At 40.7% G+C, this 27559-nt stretch overlaps 1 protein-coding gene across 1 annotated transcript; it reads left to right on the top strand.

Annotated features, from left to right (window-relative positions):
- Nucleotides 1-16012: 16012 nt before the first annotated feature.
- Nucleotides 16013-27395, top strand: MYCFIDRAFT_207514 (uncharacterized protein; the record flags this gene model as incomplete). Its single annotated transcript, XM_007927470.1, has 6 exons — nucleotides 16013-16037; nucleotides 25036-25088; nucleotides 25133-25193; nucleotides 25275-26866; nucleotides 26906-26930; nucleotides 26968-27395. The coding sequence occupies 6 exons, from the start codon at nucleotides 16013-16015 to the stop codon at nucleotides 27393-27395; spliced, it is 2184 nt and encodes a 727-aa protein (XP_007925661.1).
- Nucleotides 27396-27559: the final 164 nt, after the last annotated feature.

The raw sequence follows: 27559 nt of genomic DNA on the forward strand, positions 1-27559 counted from the left end.
ATAAGGCTCGATTGCCTCGAATTCTTACTTCTTTAGAAGTGCGTCCTAATTCTAGTAAATTATGCCGTGTCGCAGCTAGTTAGTATACGTACTAGGAACGATATCTAATCCCGGATAGCTTCTTTATAAAGACCTAAGAGTCGGGCTAATAACTCTAAGAATAATGCTATAAGCAAGCTTAAAGCTAAAACTTCTTAATAGACATCCTTCGACAATCTCGCGTACTTTCTTCTAGTCCTCGCTTTCTATCTCCCGATCTTTCGGTAGAGATAATAATATTAGACGAAATGCTTCTAGTCTACCCTAGTTAGTATATAGATTAATTAGCTAGGAGCCTTCTATATATTTAATAGCGTAGATGTGCTGCTTAGTGTATTCCGGACTATTCTATTAATTTTCCTCGTCGACTAGGCCTATTACTAATGTTATAACCTAGCCTTAAATAATGTAGTCTATAAGCATTTCTGCCGTTTCCTCCTCGCTATACGTTCTACCGTTTTCGGTAAAAGAGCAACTAACGTTTAGGAGTAGGACGCCTTAGAGTAGTAGACTAGCGTATATCCTATCTGTACTAACCTTGCCGCTATCTGCGGCCTAGAGTTTAAGAAGCAGTTTCTAGTACCGAGCAAAGAGGGCGTTGTTTAGCTTAGAGTAAAGAAAGTAGTTCGTAGGAGCGTAATCCCGTTTCGAACCTATATTATAAGAGAGGATCTCCTAGCCTATAACTAACATTAGTAGATGTCTCGTAGAAGAAAGATATATCGTCTATGTTTAGGCTCCGAGGTACCTAATAATAGATCTCTAACCGTCCGACTCTACAACCGGTTAAGGTTACTAATCTATATTAATCCTATATCCGTATAAACGCCGCTATACCTAAGAAGTAATAGCTACTAAACAAGGTCGCTAGTGTGCTATAGAGCATAGTCTCCGCCTATCGTACTATCGATAAACGCTTTCGGGAAAGTCTTCGGATCGTAAAGATTAAGAAATTTAGCTACGTTTAGGGGCGAGCCTAGTACGCGATCGATAACCCGGACTACCTATCCGTACTTTAAGAAGCGTCTATACTAAGCGCGAATGTTTCTCTATATATACCCGTATATGTTCTAGAAGCTAGAATGCTAGAAGAACTAGATGTTCTTTAGGCTAGATACGGGCTTTAGATTAAGGAGATCTTAATCGATTATAGTATCGGGTCGGGGATCGAGGAGGTTCTCTAGAATGCGGTAAAGCCTAGCGGGGATCATATAGTCGACTTCTATATTACTAGTTCTAGGACTCGGTTCTTTAGCTAGGAGTGCCGAGTATAAAATATTGCATAAAGAGAGTGCCTAATTTTTCAGATTAATAGTGCTTTACGGCTTTATATATCCTCCTACCTAGCTACCTACCTTTTTTTTATAGAACACTCCTACAAACTTCCCTTACCTACTTACTCCCTTAACCTTAACCCCTAGGTAACTCTAAACTCTTATACCGCTCTCGAAAATCTACGTGTTCTTTCTTTTATTACTCGCGCGAAATTTCCCTATTATTAAGTCGAAGCTACTTCGAGACGTATTACGGGAGGCATCGTTTTCGTCTTCGAAGAGGTAAGTTAGGTAGGATTGTTTTTCGTAGGAGATAAGATAGAGGAGTAAGTAGGGTTAGGGTATTAGGGCTAAAGAGGCTATACGTAATTAGTATATAACTAGGCCGAGTAAAGCTAGGGTCTCGATGCCTTAGGCAGGGCTTAGCGCTTAGCGTTAGGCTAACTCTCCTACCTTCCTCCCTCTCTTCCTAGATCCTTATCGAATACTATACTAATTTACTACTACCCTATCTACCTGCTAATATAACCCTTCTTATATAGTATTCGATCTACCCTTTAAGGGTAGTAGCTAGATAGTCCTTATTTTAAGCTTTTAGCGGTATAGCTATAATAACTAATCTAACTATACTACGCCCGAAGAACGGGACCTATACGTACTATTCTATCGAAACAACCGTACCAATTATTAAGTAAGGCCTTCTATACGGCCTATTATACCGAGTTAATCGCACTAAGCCGATATCTACTAATTCCGCTATATCCGCATCTTAGGGGCCTATAATATATTATTAGTATTACCCCTTATAATAGCGGGCTTATTACGAAGCAACAATAACCGTGCTACCGCTAGTAGCGCTAGTAATAACAACGCTAGTAGCACAGCTCCCGCTAAAGTGCCTACTAAAGTGCCTCCTTGTTAGGGCTAAAGAGGCTATACGTAATTAGTATATAACTAGGTCGAGTGAAGCTAGGGTCTCGATGCCTTAGGCAGGGCTTAGCGCTTAGCGTTAGGCCAACTCTCCTACCTTCCTCCCTCTCCTCCTAGATCCTTATCGAATACTACACTAATTCACTACTACCCTATCTACTTGCTAACATAACCCTTCTTATATAGTATTCGATCTACCCTTTAAGGGTAGTAGCTAGATAGTCCTTATTTCAAGCTTTTAGCGGTATAGCTACGAACAAGACTAATCTAACTATATTGCGCCCGAAAAACGGGACCTATACGTACTATTCTATCGAAACAACCGTACCAATTATTAAGTAAGGCCTTCTATACGGCCTATTATACTGAGTTAAGTATACTAAGCCGATATCTACTAACTCCGCTATATCCGTATCTTAGGGGCCTATAATACATTATTAGTGTTACCCCTTATAATAGCCGGCTTATTACGAAGCAACAATAACCGTGCTGCCGCTAGCAGCGCTAGCAATAACAACGCTAGTAGCACAGTTCCCGCTAAAGTGCCTACTAAAGTGCCTCCTACTAAAGAGCCTACTAGAGAGCCTATTAAAGAAGAACCTGTAATTCTAGGTAACGACCTAGAATTGCCTGTCGACGATATTCTTAACAATATTGTCAACCGTCGATATAGCTAACTAGCCTTTAGCCCCTAGCTAGTAGCGAGACTTTAAGAAGCTACCTAAAACAGGCTTACTACCTTGCGTTAAGAACAATAGCTAAAGGATAATCTCCTCGAGATTCGCCGCCTATAGGAAGCCTTAACAACTACTGCTAGACTAGAACTAATAGTAGGACCTTCCTCGCTACCTGTCTAGAAGAAGGATGCTAAACTTAAGGACTGTACCGTGTTTAATAGCTCTAGCCGCAAGCAGTACAATGATTATATACGTAATTGTAAGTTAAACTAGCGCAATGCACTAAGAGCGCTACTAGACGACTATTCCTTAGTCGTACACGCTATGCAGTACATTAATAGCGACCTAAAACGTATATAGGATAACCATTTTGATTCCCTTTACGACTAGACCGCTGTTTAATAGCAGGATTACAAGACTATTATGCTAAACACCCTTAGCAACCCTATATTGCGCTAGTAGCACGCCTAAGACTAATACCTACGTGCTAAGCAAAAGGCCGACTAAACCTCTCGATCCTTCGAGGCCTATCTAAAGACCCTTAAGGACGATTTGCTACCTAAGACCGACTCTATCTAGATATCTGAGATACGACCTAAACTAAGATAGGAACTAGTCCTTGAATTAGACCGCCGCCGTGTGTTCGAACAGGCCAATCTTATACGTATTTAATTTATAGTTAAAGTAGAGACTATAGAGCGTATAGTACAGCTATAGCAACGGTTAGAATCCAAGATACGACTATCTACTAACCGTAGCCGCGGTAGAAACTAAGGAGGTACTCCCCAAACTAACACTGCTAACAATAGAAACAGTAACGACTAACGTAGAAGAGGCAGGGGCCGATACCGCGGTAGAAACCCCTAGCGAGGAAGAGGACAAGGAAGGGGCTTATTTCTATATACCCCTAATTGTTCATCTAATTCTAGTACTAATTCGAGCGGACCTAGCGGTGCCCTAACTAGATACAAGTGCTTTAATTATAATAGCACTACTTATTTACTAGGCTAATGTAATAGGCCCCGAGACTAGGCCCGAGTCGACCGTACTACCGCTAAACACCGAAAGCACCTTTTAGCAGCTAACGCTACCCCTATAGGCCAACCTTCGAAAAAAGAGTAAGCGCCGTACTAACTATTAGCCTTATACGGCGTAAGACTATCGACATTATACTAGCTATTATACGTACCTGTCTTATATCTAGGCCCGACACTAACTATAAGGCAAAGGTTATACTAGACCCCGGGAATTTAGTTAGCGCCCTTATTAGCTATCGCCTAGCTAAGCAATTAGACCTTCGACAACTGCCGAGGACTAACCTGCTAACCCTTGCTTAGTTTAATAACGCTCGGCACTTAACCTATAGAGCCTATTATATTCCTATAGTTCTAAGAGACGACCTCGGCAATAAGCGCCTACTAAACTTTACTACCTACGTAGTAGACATAGACAGCCTCCTATCTAAGATTGTTATTAGCAACCCTATTCTTAAGTACTATACTATAGTTATAGACTTGGGTAGTTAATAATAGCGATTTAGAATCGCTAGGAAAGAGGACATTAAACACATCGACATTAGCGAGTGTCCTAATAATATTAGGGTCCTATTTATTAGTAACCTAACTCCCGCCTCCGCTAATCTAACTGCCGACCTGCTCGGTAGTAATAACGATGAACTAGTGCCCCCTAATAGCATAGATCCTAAATAGCTTAAGCGTATACTAGAACCTATTCGAGAGACCTATATTAATGTGTTTAAACACCACCTAGCATCGACGTTGCCTATGTTTAAGGAGACGGATTATAAGATTAATATTATAGAGGGCAAGGAGGTCCCTTTTAGCCCCCTCTACAACCTTAGTGAACGGGAGCTTGCTATACTACGTAAGTACCTAGAGGAAAACCTAGCTAATAGTCGAATTCGATATAGCAATAGCCCTACTAGTGCACCTATCCTGTTCGTACTAAAGAAGGATAGCGGCCTACGTTTATATATTGATTATAGAGGGCTTAACGCTATTACTATTAAAGACCGCTATCTACTCCCGCTTATTAATAAGACCCTCGACCGCCTTTCTAGTACCTACTACTATACTATATTAGACATTAAGGATGCGTACTACCGTATCCGCATTCGTAAGGGCGATGAATAGAAGACAGCCTTTCGTACTCGCTATAGCTATTTTGAGTACTTAGTTATACTATTTGGGCTAGCTAATGCCCCTGCTATATTCTAGTCCTACATTAATCGGGCCCTATTAGGCCTATTAGATCACCTCTATATAGTTTACCTAGATAACATCCTAGTTTATATACACTCTCCTAACATTGCGGAACACTAGGCTATAGTACGTAAGGTCCTCGACCGCCTGCGAGCCTATAGCTTGTATTGCAAGCCTTCTAAATGCACCTTTGCTACTAAGGAGGTGTTATTCCTCGGCTTCCTCGTATTAACTAAGGGTATTAAGGCTAATCCTAATCGGATCAAAACTATTACTAAATAGCCTATTCCTACGTTAATTAAGGAGCTGTAGTCGTTCCTCGGTTTTACTAACTTCTACCGCCGATTTATTAAGGGCTATTTACGGCATGTAATACCCCTAACTAAGCTTACTAAAACTAAGGCCAACCCTACTAGAGAGTTCAAATAGACTAATAGAGTATAAGCCGCTTTTAACAGTTTAAAGAAGCGCTTTACTAAAGTCCCTTTATTACACTATTTTGTACTAAACAAGCAGATCCGAATTGAGACTAACGCTTTACAGTTCGCTATATTAGCTATAATGTCTTAGCAGTTAGACAGTAACTACTACTAGTACCCGATTGCCTTCTTCTCGAGAAAGATAATTAATACTAAGCGTCGCTACGAGACCTACGAGCAAGAGCTCTTAGCTATTGTCGAGGCCTTTAAGCATTAGAGGCATTACCTCGATAGGGCCTAATATACGATATAGGTCTATACAGACTATAACAACCTCCGTAGTATTACTAAGGTTACTAGGGTTATAGGTCGATAGGCTAGATAGGCCGTCTACCTCGCTAGGTTTGATTTTAATATATTATATCGGCTAGGCGTAAGTAACCCTACTAATAGCCTATCGAGGCGACCTAATTACGACGGCGAAACCTAATATATTAATTCTTTGTTTCTAACCCTATAGTATAAGATTGCTATAGCCCGTATTGTTAATAAGCAAGCGCAGGATAAGCGGCTTACCGGACTCCGCGACGGCTTAAAGCATGTTAATACTCTTACTATATTAATAGTGCGTATTAAGGCAAGAGCTAAGGACACAGATAGGAGAAGTTATAATAACTCCCTAGTCGATATCGCTATATACAGTAACAGCGATTAAAGCACTAATGTAGTTAATCCGGCTACTAGTGCTATTAGATGCATACAATGCGTACCTCGTTTAATAGCGAGGGTGCTATTAAATGACCTTATAGATAGGGATAGTTAATCGTTTATAGATAAGCTATTACAGGCTTAGCAGAGGGACGCCTTTGCTACTAAACGTATAGACAAGCTTGTAAGTAGGCGAAAGACTCGATCTAGTAAGAGTAACAATTAGTCGATCGATAACAAAGGTTATTTGAAGTTTAAGGGCAGATACTATATCCCCGCTAAACATTCGATCCGATAAGAACTTCTTAAGCGATACTATAATAGTAAGCTTGCCGGTTACTATAGCACAGAGAGGTCGCACGAGCTACTATCGCGTATATACTACTAGCTAAATAGTAAGCGGGACATAAAGGACTACGTAAACACGTATGCCGTGTATTAACGAGTTAAAGCGCCGAAGCACTTACTATTCGGCGAGTTGTCTTTACTCCCTGTTCTAAAGAAGCTATTTGTAGAGCTTATAATAGACTTTATTATAGGACTTCCGCCTACTAAGCGTAGGGGGGAAGTGTATAATGCTATCCTTGTTATAGTAGATCGATTTACTAAGGGCGCTCGATATATCCCGGCGCGTAAAGATTGGACTGCTATTAATATAGCAGAGGCGCTATAGACTGACATCTTCTATACCTATTAGGGAACCCCTAAGGGGATAGTCTCCGATAGGGGCTCGACATTCATATCGCACTATTAGAGCGAAATATGCCTATAGCTAAGACTAAAGCATCGGCTATTAACAGCCTTCTATCTATAGACTAACGGTCAAACAGAGAGGCAGAATGCTACCCTATAGCAGTACCTACGCAGTTACATTAATAAGAACCCCGAGGACTAGGTCAACCTCCTATAACTAGCTAAATTCGTATACAATAACAGTATCTACTTATCTACTAAGGTCTCCCCTTATTTTGCTATAATAGGCTAGAACGCTACCTTACTATAAGATCTATTTACCTCGCTCGAGGCCGAGCGTAAGGAAAGGGAAGCGTATCAAGTACCCGAAACACTAGCGGTTATTAAGAGGGTTCAAAAGATGCGAGAAATTCACGCTAAGATAGCTAACAAACTAGCAAAGGCCTAGGCCTATTAGAAGGCCTACTATAACAAACACTACCTTCTAATAACCTTTAGGCAAGGCGACCTAGTTATGCTTAGTACGAAGAACCTCTGTATCCGCAAACACCCCTCGCCTAATAGCAAAACAAGGCCTAAACTCGCACCGAGGTACATTAGCCCTTTCCATATCCGAGAACCTAGGGGCACCTAGGCCTATTAGTTATAGCTTCTACCTTATTACACTATCTATAACACCTTCTATGTATCCCTCCTTAAGCCGTACTACCTACGCGAAGGGGATGAAGCACCTACTAAATCCGAGGACATACTAGCTAATAGTAAAGAACTATAGTCTATAGAACGTATTCTAAAGCACTAGACTAGGCAAGGCAAGAAGGAGTACCTATTGAGATAGCAAGGCTATTTACCTAAATAGGACTTATAGGAAGCTAAAGGTTCCTTTAAGGATATAACTAAGTTGTTAGATAAGTATTAGACTAGTATAAAGAACAAGAAGAAGGCTAAGGGCCTATAATGTCGCCTAGGAACAATGCTACCCCCGGGGTGTTATTAGCTAACTAATTAGAGACAAGCAATTGTTAGTAACAAAGGACAATAAGACGATACTAGGCGCGCTACAACGCGTTAATTAATTAATCGCATGCTCTTTTAAGGGCTCTACCTCTTTACTAACGCGCCCTATAGGTCCCCCTCTTGTTCCTTTATTCTGTCGAGGCTTTAAGGCCTAGGCGATCTGCGAGGACGGCGCGCGCGGGAATGGCGATAGTAATAATAACGACGGCGCGGCCGGCGCGGCTATATTAGTAACAGTATTGCGGAGTGTATTGCCGTTTAAGAAAGGAAGGACACCGCTATATTAGTAACGGTGTTGCCGAGTTGTTATTAGTTAAAGAAGGAAATTAGAAGAAGGTAAAGTTAGCGCTAAGACGACTAGCGCCGCTATTATTAACATTACTTGCTATTGTCGCTGCGCCTATAGACACAACCTTACCTGTACTACGAGCCTAAGGCACCTTAATTAAACCTTAATCAAAACTTTGATTAAAACTTTAAGCCGCTTAAAAGATTAAGCGACTAATAGACTAGCTAACTAAGGGCAAAACTATAGAGCTAAGCTAGCCGGGGTCGATCTTACGGACAATAGGTTACTCCTCGATCTATGTAACCCTTTAAGCGAGGCGAACCTCTACTACTACACTTATAATAGCCTTTACCTATAGAAACTAGAAGAACTAAGTTTTTTGAAAAGATGTAATTAGTTAATACTTAAAGGCTGCTAAACCTAACCAATTAGGGCTAGCGAAACTACGAATAGTAATAGCCCTCGTAATAATAAGAACAACCCTCGGAACGGACAAACCCTCGGAGCGGACATTTCTAGGTCTTTTAAGAGTAGACGTAGAGAACTCGGTACGATATCACTTAGAACGGGGGCAGTGCTACAATACCCCGTATACCTACCTATTATAGTAGGGAAGGTACGCTCGTATTATAATTGGTCGATAGTCCTTAATTCTTGTAGCTTTATATCCCTTCACTTTATTGTATATAAGGATAGCGTAGTTGGAGTTAGACATTGTATTAGAAGGTAAGGTTTAATATAGTTATATAATCGGTAGTTGCGTGTTCAATTTAGCGCGGATTAAGTAGCTTATTAGACCTGCTAAGTTAGTAGCGATAGAGATTGGAATAAGACCGGCTACGAGGGCGCGGCCTTTAGAAGGGAAGCGTATGTTAGGGCTAAAGAGGCTATACGTGATTGGTATGTAACTAGGTCGAGTAAAGCTAGGGTCTCGATGCCTTAGGCAGGGCTTAGCGCTTAGCGTTAGGCCAACTCTCCTGCCTTCCTCCCTCTCCTCCTAGATCCTTATCGAATACTACACTAATTCACTACTACCCTATCTACCTGCTAATATAACCCTTCTTACACTCCTACTAAAGAGCCTACCGGAGAGCCTATTAAAGAAGAACCTGTAATTCTAGGTAACGACCTAGAATTGCCTATCGACGACATTCTTAACAATATTGTTAACCGTCGATATAGCTAACTAGCCTTTAGGCCCTAACTAGTAGGGAGACTCTAAGAAGCTACCTAAAACAGGCTTACTACCCTACGTTAAGAACAATAGCTAAAGGATAACCTCCTCGAGATTCGCCGCCTATAGGAAGCCCTAATAACTACTGCTAGACTAGAACTAGTAGTAGGACCTTCTATTTAAAAGAAGGATACTAAGCTTAAAGACTGTACCGTATTTAATAGCTCTAGCCGCAAGCAGTATAATAATTATATACGTAATTGTAAATTAAACTAGCGGAATACACTAAGGGCCCTACTAGACGACTATTCGCTAGTCGTCTATACTATGCAATACATTAATAGAGACCTAAAACGCACCTAGAATAACTATTTCGACTCCCTTACTAATTAGACCGCTGTTTAGTAGCAAGACTATAAGACTATTATGCTAGACACCCTTAGAAACCCTATACTAAGGCAACAACACGCTTAGGACTAATACCTTCGAGCTAAACAAAAGACTAATCAATCGGCTCGCTTATTTAAGGCCTATCTAAAGACCCTTAAGGACGATTTACTAGCTAAGACCGACTCTATCTAGATTTCCGAAATACGCCCTAAATTGCGATAGGAACTAGTCCTCGAATTGGACCGCCGCCGTGTATTCGAATAGGCTAACCTAATACGCATTTAATTTATAGTCGAAGTAGAAATAGCCGAACGAGCTATTTAGCTTTAGTAACGGCTAGAATTAAGGATCCGACCTGCTAGTAACCGTAGCAACCGTAGCCGCGGAGGAAACTAAGGTTCCTACTAAGACAACAATACTAACAATAGGAACAGTAACGATCGTAGAAGAAGCCGTAGCCGGCGGCTATATAGAGGAGGCCGCGATAGGAGCCGTAGAAGGGGCTCGTATCCCTATAATACTAACCGCTCGACTAACAATAGTAGCAACAATAGCTACGGCAACAATCCCCTAACCGGATTGAAGTGCTTTAACTGTAATAGCACTAGTCATCTACTAGGCTAATGCGACAAACCTAAGGACTAAGCCCGAATCGACCGTACTACCGCTAAGCACCGTAAGCACCTTTTAGCCGCTAATGCTACCCCTATCGGTCCTTCGAAAAAAGAGTAAGCGCCGTACTAACTGTTAGCCTTATACAGCGTAAAACCATCGACATAGTGCTAGCTATTATACGCACCTATCTCGTAGGAGATATATATAGGAACAACTATAAGACTAAGGTTACGCTAGACCTAGGAAATTCAGTTAGCGCCCTTATTAGCTATCGCCTAGCTAAGCAATTAGACCTTCGACAACTGCCTAGGACTAACCTGCTAACCCTTGCTTAGTTTAATAACGCTCGGCACTTAACCTACGGAGCCTACTATGTCTATATAGCCCTAAGAGACGACCTCGGCAATAAGCGTCTACTAAACTTTACTACCTACGTAGTAGACATAGACAGCCTCCTATCTAAGATTGTTATTAGCAACCCTATTCTTAAGTACTATACTATAGTTATAGACTTAGGCAGTTAATAGTAGCGATTTGGAATCGCTAGGAAAGAGGACATTAAATATATCGATATTAGCGAGTGCCCTAACGATATTAGGGTCCTATTTATCGGCAACCTAATACCTGCCGTAGCTAACCTAATAGTCGACCTATTAGGCAATAACGATAAGCCTGTACCCCCTAATAGCATAGACTCTAATTAGCTTGCTCGTATACCGGAGCCTATTCGAGAAACCTACATTAATATATTTAAACACTACTTAGCATCGACATTACCTATATTTAAAGAGACGGATTATAAGATTGATATTATAGAGGGCAAGGAGGTCCCTTTTAGCCCTCTCTATAACCTTAGTAAACGAGAGCTTGCTATATTGCGTAAGTACCTAGAGGAAAACCTAGCTAATAGTCGCATTCGGTATAGTAACAGCCCTGCTAGCGCCCCTATCCTATTCGTACTAAAGAAGGATAGTAGCCTACGCCTATATATTAATTATCGTAGGCTTAACGCTGTTACTATTAAAGACCGCTGTCTACTTCCTCTTATTAATAAGACCCTCGATCGCCTTTCTAGTACTTACTACTACACTATATTAGACATTAAGGATGCATACTATCGCATCCGTATCCGTAAGGGTAATAAATAGAAAACAGCCTTCCGTACCCGCTATAGCCATTTCGAGTATCTAGTTATGCTATTTGGGCTAGCAAACGCCCCTACAATATTCTAGTCCTACATTAATCGGGCCCTATTAGGCCTATTAGATTACCTCTATATAGTTTACCTAGATAACATCCTAGTTTATATATACTTACCTAATATTATAGAACACTAGGCTATAGTACGAAAGGTCCTCGACCGCCTATAGGCCTATAGCCTATATTGCAAGCCTTCTAAATGCACCTTTGCTGCTAAGGAGGTGTCCTTCCTTAGCTTCCTCGTATTAACTAAGGGTATTAAGGCTAATCCTAATCGGATCAAAACTATTACTAAATAGCCTATTCCTACGTTAATTAAGGAACTATAGTCGTTCCTCGGTTTTACTAACTTCTATCGCCGATTTATTAAGGGCTATTCGAGGCATATAATGCTATTAACTAAGCTTACTAAAACCAAGGCCAATCTATCTAGAGAGTTTAGATAGACTAATAAGACATAAGCCGCTTTTAACGGTCTAAAGAAACGATTCACTAAAGTCCCCTTGTTGTACTATTTCGTACTAAGCAAACAGATCCGAATTGAGACTAACGCTTTACAGTTCGCTATATTAGCTATTATGTTACAGCAGGCTAATAACACCTACTAGCACCCGATTGCCTTCTTCTTAAGGAAGATAATTAATGCTAAACGTCGCTACGAGACCTACGAGCAAGAGCTCCTAGCTATTGTCGAGGCTTTTAAGTATTAGAGGCACTACCTCGATAGGGCTTAATATACAATATAGGTCTATATAGACTATAACAACCTCCGTAGAATTACGAAGGTTACTAGGGTTATAGGTCGACAGGCTAGATAGGCCGTCTACCTCGCTAGGTTTGATTTTAATATATTATATCGGCTAGGCGTAAGTAACCCTACTAATAGCCTATCGAGGCGACCTAATTACGATAGCGGGACTTAGTAATCCATTAATTTATTGTTTCTAACCCTGTAGTATAAGATTGCTATAGCCCGTATTATTAATAAGCAAGCGTAGGATAAGCGGCTTACCGGACTCCGCGACGGCTTAAAGTATATTAATGCTCTTACTATATTAATAGTGCGTATTAAGGATACAGATAGGAGAAGTTATAATAACTCCCTAGTCGATATCGCTATATATAGTAACAGCGATAGCACTGCTATAGTTAATCCGGCTACTAGTACTATTAGATATATATAATACGTACCTCGTTTAATAGCGAGGGTGCTATTAAATAACCTTATAAATAGGGATAGTTAATCGTTTATAGATAAGCTATTACGGGCTTAGTAGAGGGACGCCTTTGCTACTAAACGTATAGATAAGCTTGTAAGTAGGCGAAAGACTCGATTTAGTAAGAGTAATAATTAGTCGATCGATAACAAAGGTTATTTAAAGTTTAAGGGCAGATACTATGTCCCCGCTAAACATTCGATCTAATAAGAACTTCTTAAGCGACACTATAATAATAAGCTTGCCGGTTACTATAGCATAGAGAGGTCGTACGAGCTACTATTGCGTATATACTACTAGCTAAATAGTAAGCGGGATATAAAGGACTACGTAAACACGTATGCCGTATGTTAACGAGTTAAAGCACTAAAGCACTTACTATTTAGCGAGTTGTCTTTACTCCCTATTCCAAAGAAGCTATTTACTAAGCTTACAATAGATTTCATTATAGGCCTTCCGCCTACTAAGCGTAGGGGAAGCAAGGATATATATAATGCTATCCTAGTTATCGTAGACTAGTTTACTAAGGGCGCTCGTTACATTCCTACCCGAAAGGATTAGACGGCTATTAACCTAGCTAAGGCGCTATAGACTAATATCTTCTATACCTATTAGGGAACCCCTAAGGGGATAGTCTCCGATAGAGGCTCGATATTTATATCGTACTATTAGAGCGAAATATGCCTATAGCTAAGACTAAAGCATCGGCTATTAATAGCCTTCTATCTATAGACTAACGGTTAAACAGAGAGACAGAATGCTACCCTATAGCAGTATCTATATAGTTATATTAACGAGAACCCTAAGGATTGGGTCAATCTCCTATAACTAGCCGAATTCGTATATAATAACAGTGTCTACTTATCTACTAAGGTGTCACCTTATTTCGCTATAATAGGAAGCAACCCTACGCTGCTATAAGACCCCCTATCGCTCGAGGCCGAGTATAAGGAAAGGGAAGCGGGTTAACCTAAGATACTAGCGGCTATTAAGAGGGTTTAGAAGATGCGAGAAATCTATACTAAGATAGCCGAGAAGTTGATAAAGGCTTAAGAGTACTAAAAGACCTACTATAACAAACACTACCTTCTAATAACCTTTAAGCAAGGCGATATAGTTATACTTAGTACAAAGAACCTCCGTATCCGCAAACACCTATTACCCGATAGCAAAACAAGGCCTAAGCTCGTACTAAGATACATTAGCCTATTCCGTATTCGAGAACCGAAGGGTATACAGGCCTACTAGTTATAGCTTCTACCCTATTATACTATCTATAACACCTTCTATATATCCCTCCTTAAGCTATACTATTAACGCGAAGGCGATAAAGCGCCTACTAAGTTAGAAGAAGTCTTAGCTAATAGTAAAGAACTATAGTCTATAGAACGCATCCTATAGCACCGGACTAGGAAAGGCAAGAAGGAATACCTCCTAAGGTAGCAAGGCTATTTACCTAAATAGGACTCGTAGGAAGCTAAAGGATCCTTTAAGGATATAACCGAGTTATTAGATAAGTATTAGACTAGCGTAAAGAACAAGAAGAAGGCTAAAAGCTTATAATGTTACTATTAAGGCCTAGAATAATGCTACCCCCGGGGTACTATTAGCTAACTAATTAGAGGTAAGCAATTGTTAGCAATAAAGGACAATAAGACTATACTAGGCGCGCTACGACGCGTTAACCAATTGCCTGCTCTTTTAAGGACTCTACCTCTTTACTAACGCGCCCTATAGATCCCCCTCTTGTTCCCTTATTCTGTTAAGGCCTCGAGGCCTAGGCAATCGGCGAGGACGGCGCGGCCGGCGCGGCTATATTAGTAATAGTGTTGCGGAGTGTATTGCTACTTAAGAAAGGAAGGACATAGCTATGTTAGTAACGGTGTTGCCGAGTTATTATTAGTTAAAGAAGGAAATTAGAAGCAAGGTAAAGTTAGCGCTAAGACGGCTAGCACCGCTATTATTAATATTACTTGCTATTATTACTGCGCCTACGGGCACAACCTTACCTATACTACGAGCCTAAGGCACCTTTAATTAAAACTTTAATTAAAACTTTAAGCCGCTTAAAAGATTGAGCGACTAATAGACTAACTAACTAAGGGCAAAACTATAGAGCTAAGCTAGCCGGGGTCGATCTTGCGGACAATAGGTTACTCCTCGATCTATCTAACCCTTTAAGCGAGGCGAACCTCTACTACTGCACTTATAATAGCCTTAATCTATAGAAACTAGACGAGCTGTGTTTTTTGAAAAGATAAGATAAGATTAACACTTAAAGGCTACTAAACCTAACTAATTAGGGCTAGTAAAACTACGATAGTAAATAATAGCCCTCGTAACAATAAGAACAATAACCCTCGGAAGCGGACAAACCCTCGGAAGCGGACATTGCTAGGTCTTTTAAGAGTAGATACAAAGAACTCGGTACGATATTACTTAGAACGGAGGCAGGGCTACAATACCTCGTACGTCTACCTATTATAGTAGGGAAGACGCGCTCGTATTGTAATTAGTCGAAGGCCCTTAATTCTTATAGATATATATTACTTTATAGTTCATTATATATAGAGATAGCGCAGTTAGAGTTGTATATTGTATTGTTTAGAGGTAAGGTTTAATATAGTTATATAATTAGGTAGTTAAGTGTTCAATTTAGCGCGGCTAAGCAGCTTATTAGACTTGCTAAGTTAGCGGCAATAGAGGTCGGGATTGGAATATAGGCAGGCTACGAGGGCGCGGCCTTTAGAAGGGAAGCGTGTATTAGGGCTAAAGAGGCTATACGTAATTAGTATATAACTAGGCCGAGTGAAGCTAGGGTCTCGATGCCTTAGGCAGGGCTTAGCGCTTAGCGTTAGGCTAACTCTCCTGCCTTCCTCCCTCTCCTCCTAGATCCTTATCGAATACTATACTAATTTACTACTACCCTATCTACCTACTAATATAACCCTTCTTATATAGGGAGAGGAGAGGAGAGGAGTTGCGTAGGCTCTATTTAGAGATTCTACTGCGTTATAGAGTTCCGAAGAGGAGGGAGAGGAAGAGTAAGAGGGGGAAGGGCGTAGATTGTTATTCTAGGTTTAGTAAGGGGTTTTAGGTAGTGCTAGTGAAGTTAAGTACGGTATGCTCTCTAATAAAAGTTGTTCTAATGTTTTGGGCCTTGTTTCGGAGCTGTTAAGAGTAAGGGTAAGTGTACGTCTCTATTGTTTCAATTTCTCGCGCGTATATATATCGCGTAATAGTAACTCGTATATCTTGATTCCTAGTAAGAAACGATTAATAATCAAAGAAGCAAGTGCGAAATCTCGTTGATAACTGGATCCTTCTTTTCCCTTAGTATAACCTCACTCCGAACTAGCCGTAACCGTAGAATAGCCGGGCGGACGGAGCTCTATATATACTAGAGGCTCAATGTAGACTTTGTACTACAATTTTTGCCCCTACAAATTGTTTTTAATATATCTTTTTATCTAGAGGACTTATAGCTAAACAATGTAAGACAAAGATACTCTAATCTAGGTCTATTTTTAGAAAAAATTAAAATTTTTAGCCGTTACCTACTAAATTAATAAGCTATATAGCCTAAAACTCTAAGTTAGACGTTTTAGGATTTAAGCGTTTTTTAAGCCTTAGTATACTATTTTTATTAATCTAAAGTCTAGGTCTTATAGCCTTACTTTATAAGACTCTATCTTAAGGTTTCTATCTTAATATAGCTACTATTAGAAATATAATCTAGAAAAGAATACTATAAAAACTTAAATTGTTCTTAGATTCTATCTTATATATCTTTTTATTTAGAAGAGTTATAGCTTAGTAATATAAGACAAAATTACTTTACTCTCTATATATCCTTAGAAAATGACTAGAATTATTATAGCTATCTACTAAGATTAGCCTAAAATTCTAGAATTAAGATTTTAAGATTTTAGTATATTTTAAGCCTTAGTATACTATTTTTAGTAATCTAAAATCAAAACCTAACAGTTCTACCTAGTAAAACTTCCTATTAGAGCTTTTACTTTTATTAGTTTATAAATAGTCTTATAACTTAAGAAAGAATATTTTTTAAAATTCTAAACTTTATATTCTTAAGCTTATAATTCTTAAAAATATTCGCTTTTGGATTTTAAGACTAATAGTAGGCGTATTTAGATAGGAATCTTAATACAGATTAAAACTAGGTAAAACCTTTAGTTCTAGCTTTTAGATTACTAAAAATAGTGTTATAAGGCTTAATAAATACTAAAATCTAAAAGTCTTTCTTTTAGATTTTTTGTAACAGAGACCTTGTATTTAAGGTAACTACGAAGTCGCGAACAACTAGCTAAGAGGTCGTAGGGACTAAGTGTTTAAATAGGGCTCTATAGGTGCTAAGGCTCGGCACGGGCCGAGCCGGCTTTTATATGTTTACTAGCTCGTAAAAGGCTTGCCCGTAACATTACCCCCCCCTTTTAAATCGTTGCGTCTATGCGACAGATTTTCTTTTAAACGAGCCACTCTAATTAGGCTCTAAATTGCGCTATCTATAACGCCGGTAATATTCTACGCGCTAGTAGGCACCGACGTTGCGTTAATGTCTCCTTCCTTTAGAACTAGCCGCGCCTTTCGCGTAGTATCCTTATCTAAGGCAACGTCGCCTGTTCTATAAGGTGCTAATAGGTTTGTAGACGCTTCTAAGAGTGTAGTAACCCTAGTATCTATACTACGATACTTACTCTAAGCAGGTACGAGACCCCCTTTATAGAGCGTAGAAGACTAGATAGTCGTACGAGATAAGCGTATAACACGAGTATTAGTTAAGCTAGTCGCAGCGTCGCTACCGATAACAACATTAATAGGTTCGGTTATAATAGCCTTAACTGCTTCGTATAGTATCTAATCCTTCGGCGGCTAGAAGTTCGCTAGTTTAGACTTGTTTAGGTAGTCGTAGTAAAAGTCTGCAACTAATGTATACGCATTCTTAATTACTACCTTAGAGGGCTCCTACGTTGCCTCTATATCTAAATACCCCTTCTATTAAACTAGATATTTCAATCCCCTTCTACTTCCTCTAGAGTCTAGTATCTGTTCTACCTTGTATTTATTTTGTAGTCGATTATCCTCGCCTATAACTTTAAGAGGTAGCGGGCGTATAGCATAATCTCCGTAGTATAGTCTAAGGTAGCGAGGGTAGAAAGAGTTGTATACTCGAATACGCGCAGGCAGGTCGACTTTATAAGCACCGTTTAGATCGTTAATTACAGTAACTAGACCGAACTAACGAATATCGAATTTCTTAGATAGGCGCGTCGATTTCTAGTTCGCAGTACTAATATAAACCTTGTCGCCGATCGCATATCGAGGTACGGGTATTCGGTACTTGTTAGTATTATTAGTTTGTACTATCTGCGCTAGGTTTAGTTGTTCTCGAAGATATAAGTAAACTTTAGACATTCGCTTAGTAAAACGGTCGGCGGAAGCAGCGTCTAATCGCTACTTTGTTAGTAAGAGCTTCGCTAGAAGGTCTAGGTTAAGATTAATCCTCGGATAACGACCTTTCTTAGTATAAAAGGGTAATATACCTATGCTTTCGGAAATGTAATTGTTGCGAGCTAGCTTAGCGAGAGGACATAGATCTACCTAATCGTCCTAAGTATAGTTTATATACGTACGAACGTACTTCTCGACTTCCTTATTAGTATTTTCCGATTAGCCGTCCGTTTCTAGATAGAAGGCTGTCGATAGCCGTTGCTTAATACCTAACAGTTAGCACAATCGTCTCTAGAAAGCCGATACCTATTAAGGGCCGCGATCGGATATTAGGCCTATCGGGAGACTATAGTGCGGGTAGTAGTACTTTAGGAAAACATAGGCTATATACTCGGCTTCTATAGACAAGACCGGTAGAAGATAAGCTCCTTTTACTATACGAATAGTAATCGTATATATGTTCTTGTATGTCTAGCCGTTATAAGAACCTACTAATAGCGGTAGCTATACGATAAAGTCAACTAAGATCTCGTCCTATAGATTAAAGGATATCGGTATAGGGCGTAGAAGGCCTAGATATTAAGTCTAGTCGGGCTTCGTAGTACGATAGGTATAACATCGTTATACGTATTTACGTACAAACTAGGATATACCGGGCTATACGAAGCTTCGAGACACTAGATCGAACGTCTTAGTACGGCCTAGATACCCGGCACTAGGAGCATCGTAGTAAGCGCGTAGTACTATATTATAGAGGTCGTAATCTCCGGATAGAATAAACACATAGTAACCTCTATAGCGGTTCTTAAGGTATACTAATCCCCTAACCTTAATAGCGTCTTACTTATTTATACGGTGCTTACGGAGGATGCTAACTAGCTTGCGTTCCGATAACTGCGTTACTATTTCCTTAGCTTCGTTACTTGCGTAAGCTTCCCGAATGCCCTTTAGAAGAGTCGAATCTTAGTAAGGCTAAGACTTAGGCGTAGCAGTAATTGCAGCTACGACTAGTCAGTTAGGTATTAAGATCGTACGAATTTGCTAAGCTAGCCGAGGGTTAGAGTCGTCCTATAGCTTATCCTACGGGCGGCGAGTTAAAGCGTCTAGCTTAGTACCTTAGGTACCTAGTCGATAGACGACCTTAAAGAAGAACTATAATAAGAACTTAGCCTAACGCGCTTGTCGTCGGTTAAGCTATTTACTAGTTATAAAGTATTCTAGGTTCTTGTAATCTAATAGTACGAGAATAGGCTTTCCTTTAGTATCGTAGAGGTTCTTAAACTCTACGCTATCCGTAAACTCGTACGCTATTAGCTCTAGTCTCTATTCCTCGAAAGCTTTTACGATTGCTATAAGTTCCTTATTATAGATATCGTAGTTGTACTCTTGCGGGTTTATCTTCTTAGATAGATACGTAATAGGACGAAGGACATTATCGGTTCCTCGTTATAATAGCACTACGGCTATTACAAAGTTAGACGCGTTAGTCTCTAGCACTGTCTCTAAGCCTAGCTAGAAATAGGCTAGCACTAGGGCCTCCGTAAAAGCTTTCTTTAGTATGTTAAAGGCAACCTAACATTGTAGCGTCTATTCCTAGCGCGGAGCGTCCTTAGTACGAGTAAGCTGCGTTATTAGTAGGGCTATATAAGAGAAGTTGCGGATAAAACGTCGGTAGAAGTTAGCAAATCCTAAGAATAAAAGCACGTCTTTTACATTCTTCGGTGTCTCCTATTCCTAGATTGCGGCTACTTTCTCTAGGTCTATACGTATACTATCTTTACTAATAATTAGGCCTAGATACTTCGTCTCTTAAACGTAAAACTCGCATTTGTCGATGTTAAGTTATAAGCTAGCATCTAATAGCTTCTTTATAACCTTTTCGATATACTAATAATAAGCTTCCTTATCGTCGGAGAAGACTAGAGTATCGTCGAGATAGGCCGATACGAAATTATTAAAGAAGTCTCGGAAAGCATTATTAATATAGGATTAGAAGGTCCCTAGTGCATTATAAAGACCGAAAGGCATTACTAGACATTCGAATTGCCCGTACCTCGTAGTAAAGGCCGTCTTCTACTCGTGCCTAGCGGTAATACGGATGCGGTTAAAGGCGGCAATAATATCTAACTTAGTAAAGAACTTCTTGCCGCTAATTCGGTTAAGGATATCTTAAATTAGAGGGATAGGATATCTGCTTTTAATAGTGAGCTCGTTAAGCGCTCGATAATCGATATATACGCGCAGTCCCCTACCTAGCTTTTTAACGATTATAATAGGCGAAGCGGCGGGTAAGTTACTACGCTATATATTGCCTTTCTCGAGCTAGTTATCGAGCTACTTCTTAATAACTTCGTTTTCTAAGGCTAATATAGGGTACGGGCGCTTGTACGGAGGATTACCTTTCGTAATAATCTCGTAGTCTATACTAGGTCGGTAAGGAGGTAGTTTAGACGCCTCCCTATAAACAAAGAGCTAGGCTAGGTAATAATATCTCTTAGGAAGTTTGCGTAATACTTCCTCTATATTGTCCTATTCGGCCTTAGTTTTAGCTATAAACTTCTCGTAGTTAGAGACCGATATAGCGCAATTGTTTAATTAAATAGCACCTTGTTCGGCGATTAAAATGTATATAGCGTAGGCGAAGGCTGCATTTCTAGAGTAGACAGGCCGTACCGTTATAGCGTAAGCTAATAGGGCGTATACAGTTACCGGATCTATAGCGGACTTCGCTACGTATATCTCGTTAGGGTTGATTTATATCGTATAAATCTTAGTGCCTTCTTTAAGGCTTAATTTCTTTAGAGTTACAAGGTCGATCTATCGGATACGCTTACCGATCTGTTCTACGGATACCTTTACGGGCGAAGGAGGCTCTTGTCCTAAGATGTCCGGCCTAGATAGGAAGTCCTAATATCGAGAAGTCCGTATCGCTTTAGGTTAGGAGATTATAGGAACTAAGATAACCTTAGGGTGCTATAAATAATCCTTATAGATAGGATCGTTAAACGTAAGTACTTAGTTACGCTAGTCTTTCTTAGGTTAGTATTTAGCGTGCTAGCTAAACCCTAATACTATATTATATTCGAGATCGTCCGTAATAAAGCATCGTACCTACTCGGTATGTCCGCTAATGTTCGTATTAATAGTGTATACCTCGCTAATAAGCTTCTGCGCGTAGCTGCTATCTGCGAGTCTAAGGGCGATCGGCTAGATAGTAGAGGTTCTAAGATTGTGTTTGCATATATAGGATTTACGGATGTATTCTATATTAGCTCTATCGTCTAGAAACAGTTCTACGTCTTATACTTCTACTATCTTCTATCCGATTTTGCCGTTAACTATAAAGTAATAGGAGATAGGAGGCAATTTATTAGATTCTTCTTCTATAGACGCCTTTAATAAGAGAGCTTTTAGTTTATATAGAGAGGTTAGAGTTAATATATCCTATATCGGACTATTACTTGTTACGCTTAAGTAATAGTCTAAGCGTTTCTCTAGCCGTTACTAGGAGTACCTAATCGGCGCGTAGATAGTCGCTCGTACTCGTCGAGCGGGTATACGGCTTCTCTAGTAGAGTGTCCTAGGCGGCGGCAACGAATACACGTACTAGAGGTTACTAGTTAGGTACGTATCTCGGCAGTTATAGGCTCTAGATTCTTAAACTTATCTAGACGCTTATTCTATAGGCGTAGCGGCTTGCTAGTATTTAGTAATCGACTATACGGAGCCTTAGCTAAGATAGTAGAAGCGATAGCCGCATATATAGCCGCGGCGGTTCCTAGCGGTAGAGTAGTGCTAGTAGGGGGTATAGACGTAGTTATAGCGTTCTTCTTCGCCGCTTCGGTAGCCTTCTTTATAGTATCGGTAGCCTTTTTAGCATCGTCGGCTAGAGGCTTATATAGAAAGTTAATCTCTAAGCGCTTAAGCTTATGCTTAATATCCTAGTATAACTTAGCTAGTTCGTTCTTAGAGTAATATATCTCTATTACGAGGCGGTTACGGTATTTAAAGTTAAGCTTCTTCTCGAGACGACGCATAGCTAGCTTCTTGCTATAAGCGTCTTCTAAAGAGGGGATGCGAGCGGTATACTGCTAATACTTCGCGTAGAAAGAGCTAAAGTTCTTAGTATCGCCTTGCTTTAGTATATCTATCGAATTTTATACCTTCTCGATACGATCGTATTTAGTAAAGTGCTTATTTATAAAGTTAAACATAGCGCGCACTAATTTAAAGGGCTTCGAAGACGCCGTTAGGTCTTTACGTAGTAGAACTATAGGCACGTACGGCTTTAATATCTTATAAGCGAGTTCGTCGGAGTCGGTATAACTATAGATATATCGCAATACCGACGAGACATCTTAGAAGCGAGTAATACCTAGCTTTATACCGAGAGACGAATACTAAGTATCTAGATCGATACCGATAATCTGTCCCTTAGTATCTCGATCTCCCTTAAACTTAGGAGGCTTATCGATATTATAAGAAGTCTTAAACTTATTATATAATATAGGGTTGTATTTAATAGGGTCGATAGTATCTTCCTCGTCTAAGCTACTATCGCTATTAGAGCCCTTAGCTAATTTCGACTTCTTAATCTTCTTATTCTTCTTAGACTTCTTAGACTTCTTAGGCTTCTTCTTATCCTTATCGTCCTCGTTATTTAAGGAGTTATCGTCGGAGGAGGAGGGTAGATTATTATCTCTACCGGTAAGATTAACGGGTAACGGCTTATTGCCTTAGCTAGCATTATTACTATTATTGCTATCTCTAGGCGGCAGAGGTAGTAGGCTGCCGCGGCGCCTACGCGATAGAGATCGAGAGAGAGATAATCGGCGATTATTAGGAGAACTAGTACGAGAAGTAGGGCGACTACGCTAAGTATCTACGAGGTTACTCTCGAGTTAGCGGATCTTAGTATATAGATTAGCTATATCTTATACGGTCGGAGTATCGGGGTCGGATACTATATCGAGTACGATTTAAAGATAGGCTATATTACCCTTAGCGTCGATAAGCTTCCGCTAAGCTTCCTTCTCTATAGCCTCCGCCTTCTTAGCCTATAGCCGGTATTCCTTCGTATATATCTTATACTTCTCGATATTGGCTACGACCGGATTACTAGAGAGTGTCTTCTTATAAGAGTCTATCTCTCTCTATAGAGTCTCGGATACTTTAGCAATATGCTTTAGTTTACTATTCGACTCTTCGTACTTCTTTTTATTAAGCTTATTTGCTTTAAACAAGACTAAGTACTAATAAATCGTCTTACGATAGTCTAATTCAAGTTATCGTAGTAGTATATAGATCGAATCGTTATCTTATAATACTATAGAGGCGAATTGTTCGGATATTAGCTTCTAGAGAGATTTTAGGGAAATAGTAATAGTCGTTAGGGCCTCGGCTTCCGTTCCTTTATAATCGATAGCTACCTTATACTACCTAGTTATATTATCTTTGCGAATATAGGCATCGTAGATTAGTTCGGAGAAATTGAAGGTTAGGGCTAGAAGTTCTAGATAAGTCGTATCTTAGCGATCTCTATACTCCTACTTAGGGCCTTCTAGTAACTTCTCGAGGATCTCCTTTTCTTACTCGGAGTACTAGTTAGAGGGAAACTCGCCGGGGATAGCGGCTACTTAAGTCTTATCGTCGGGTCGTATAAAGAGTACGGATTCCCGCGTAGTACGCCGATAACGTAGTCGCTTAGGGCGCGCTATAGCGGAGAGAGTTAGTACGAAAGATATTAATACTTACTATTATATATACTTATTCTTTTGTTTGCTACGAGAGATATAATTGCGATATCTCGAGTCGGTAGACGCGTATCTATCTTATATAGAATAGCGCGGTCGGCTAAGGGTACTTAGGGTAGGGCGGATCTCGAGGAGAGCGCGTCTACCTCTTATAGACTATATTCGAGCGAGTACGAATACGGATGCGAATATGCGAGGCTGTCTCCTATAGCGCTACGTAGTAGCGGTTTCGAATACAAGTATCGGATGCGGGTTTCGAATAAGCGGATTACGCGATACTAATATAGTAGTGTCCTATAAGTATAAGGTTCGCGAAATGTAACGGAGACCTTATATTTAAGGTAACTACGAAGTCGCGAACAACTAGCTAAGAGGTCGTAGGGACTAAGTATTTAAATAGGGCTCTATAGGTGCTAAGGCTCGGTACGGGCCGAGCCGGCTTTTATATATTCGCTAGCTCGTAAAGGGCTTGCCTATAACATTTTTAGGCTAATCTTAGTAGATAACTATAATAGTTTTACTTAACTCCTAAAAATAGATAAAAAATAGAGTATCTTTATTTTATATTATTAAAGTATAACTCTTCTATATAAAAAGATATACTAAAGAGAACCTAGTAAGAATTTAGGTTCTAATAATATTCTTTTCTAGATTATATTACTAATAGTAGCTATACTAGAATAAAAATCTAGAACTAGATTCTTTTTAAACAAAACTATAAGACCTAGATCTTGGATTACTAAAAACAGTATACTAAGGCTTAAAAAACATTAAAATTCTAAAATGTCTAACTTAGAGTTTTAATCTATATAGCTTATTAATTTAGGAGGAAGCGACTAAAAATTTTAATATTTTCTAAAAATAGACCTAAATTAGAGTATCTTTGCTATATATTGTTTAGCTATAAGTTCTCTAGATAAAAAGATACATCAAAAACAATTTATAGGGGCAAAGATTATACTGCATCGCTGCGGTAAGAAGTGCTGCATTGAGCCTCTGGTACGTATAGGCCTCCCTACGGGCGGCAGATTGGCTGGCAGCAGGGGCCTCACTGCGACACCAGGCTTTCCTCGCAATCAAACTTGACTCCTGCACTGTCATTCAGTGATGACGCTCCTTCTTCACCATGATCTTCCTGTTTCTCTCAAATACATCGCGCGCACGCTGCGCCCGCGTCACGGCCAGCCAGTTCTCATTGCACGGTCAACATGTTAAAAGATTCTCCACCTAACCGAGCCGCGATTCGAAGCGTGATTTTCGCGCTACAGTCCTACGCGCCTTTCTGCGTCGGCTACGCAGTCTGGAGCCATCTCGCACAACGCTATCCTCTTCTCGGTCTTGGATACGAATGCTTTCTCTACAACAAACTTCTCTGGTACTTCTGCGCTCCGGAAGCCGCGTTTTACTTGTTCTTCGTCTTCTACCAGCATTACATTCAGCGCGAAGCAATCCATCCGCTTATGCGCACGCAAGATGAGAGATTGGCGCTTTTCAATAAAGTGCGCAGCGAGATTTTGGATCCGGGGAGTTTCCTCTCGGGCTGGTTCCGAGGGGCGGATCCGAAAGAAATTGGGCGCGAGGAGTTGAAGAGATTTGTGGATTGGGCGTTTTGGGAGGGAAGAGCGGGGCAGGGAGAGAAGAATAGGGATAAGAGGGAGATTGAAGAGTATATTCGGAAAATCGAGATCATGATGCCTGAGCCGTTTCAAGAAGGGAAGGGCAAGATGCAGAGTTTGAGATTGACTCTTGATCCCATCATTATAGAGGCGAGGTCTTTGTTTTGGTATGGACTTATGGGTCTCGTGGATACTATAGCCTTGATCTTGCTCACGGCGAAGGGATTCGAGTTTTATAGAAGAAGTGTCCTCGGCACGCTGGCTGTCTTCCCTCCACGACCGGCGGCATTCTTCACGCGCCACGCTTCTTGTGCTCCCAATTACAGCTATTTCCATCGCAAGCATACATCAAAGACGCGGCTTCCGATTCTCTACATTCATGGGATTGGGATCGGTATCTTGCCTTCTATACGATTTCTGTCGGATTTGGATCACGCTCTCAATGATGGTCGGCCAGAAGACGATCATGTTGGCATCATTGCGCCTGAGATACTCCAGATCTCCTCACGACTGACTACTGCCATCCCAACTCGCAAGCAGTTCTTATCCGAGCTGACGACGATCCTCGACCACCACTTCGGGCCTGGCCGCTTCGTTCTCGCAGCACATTCCTACGGCACCATCTTAGCCACGCACATGCTCAACGACACAACTCTATCCCGCCGCATCTCCGGCTGTCTCCTCGCCGACCCAATCTCCATGCTCCTCCACATGCCCGACGTAGCCTACAACTTCACCATCCGCCACCCGGTGCGCGCCAACGAATGGATGCTATGGTACTTCGCATCCAAAGACCCTCAGATCGCACACACCATCGGCCGTCACTTCTTCTGGAGCGAGAACATTTTATGGAGAGATCAAATCGAACATTTGGTCGTCAATCATGGCATGCGTCTCACGGCGTCCCTGGCTTCGGAGGATTTGATCGTGAATGCGAAGGCTGTAAAAGCTTATCTTACGGAGAAAGAGATTCCGAATCCCGTCGTGGTGGAGAATGGGAATGGTCAGATGGAAATGCAGTTGCACGATACTCCGCTACGACGCTATATGCCTTGGAAAGGCAAAGGTGTTGATGTCCTTTGGTTTGAGGGGTATGATCATGCGGAAGTTTTCGATGCGGGGGAGGATCGGACGATGCTAGTTAATGTTTTAGTGGAATATGTCAAGGGCAAGTGATTTGTTGACTTTTGTGATACCTAGGCGGAATGGATAGATGATAGATGGGGTTTTCACCTTAATAGCTTAATGTGTAGTGTAGTGAGGTAACCAAGTACCAGCACTCTTTTCAGTAGCGACTGCGAGGTATGTTGGGTGGATGAAGGCGGTTCTTTGGTGCTGGGCTGATGTTGATATAGGCTGGAATCATTATACGGACAGAATGCAACGCCCTCGTCGTCGCTGGACCGTTCCTGAATGCCTTTTCAGCCCCTACTCCTGGTCCCTATACAGCGTCTTCACACATCGGAGTGGAATTATATGCCTACGGTCCGCGGCGCTTAGTCATCTGAAATCCAGGATTGAGGAATGGAGCGCTTTCACTCCGATGCGACCAGAGGCTGTATGGTACCGATGGTATAGAGCCCGCCGGCTCTTAGGATGGTATAGCCTTAATGTAAACGGTAAAGAGGCCAATAAGCTCAGTGGCACAGTATCCAGAAAGACAACATTCGAACGGACCGTGCCCACCTAATGCCATCTTAACGCCTATCTCCGGCGAGCCGACGTTAAATTGCTATCCCTATCGGCGACCTCTCTCTTACGGTCCGAGTTCGTGTAACGCATTAGCTCAGTTATATGACTGTTACATAACTTCTTAGTATATAAAGTCAACGAAGCTAATTTAACCGCCGACAA

Source organism: Pseudocercospora fijiensis (assembly GCF_000340215.1).
Source record: "Pseudocercospora fijiensis CIRAD86 unplaced genomic scaffold MYCFIscaffold_3, whole genome shotgun sequence".
Lineage (NCBI taxonomy): Eukaryota > Fungi > Ascomycota > Dothideomycetes > Mycosphaerellales > Mycosphaerellaceae > Pseudocercospora > Pseudocercospora fijiensis.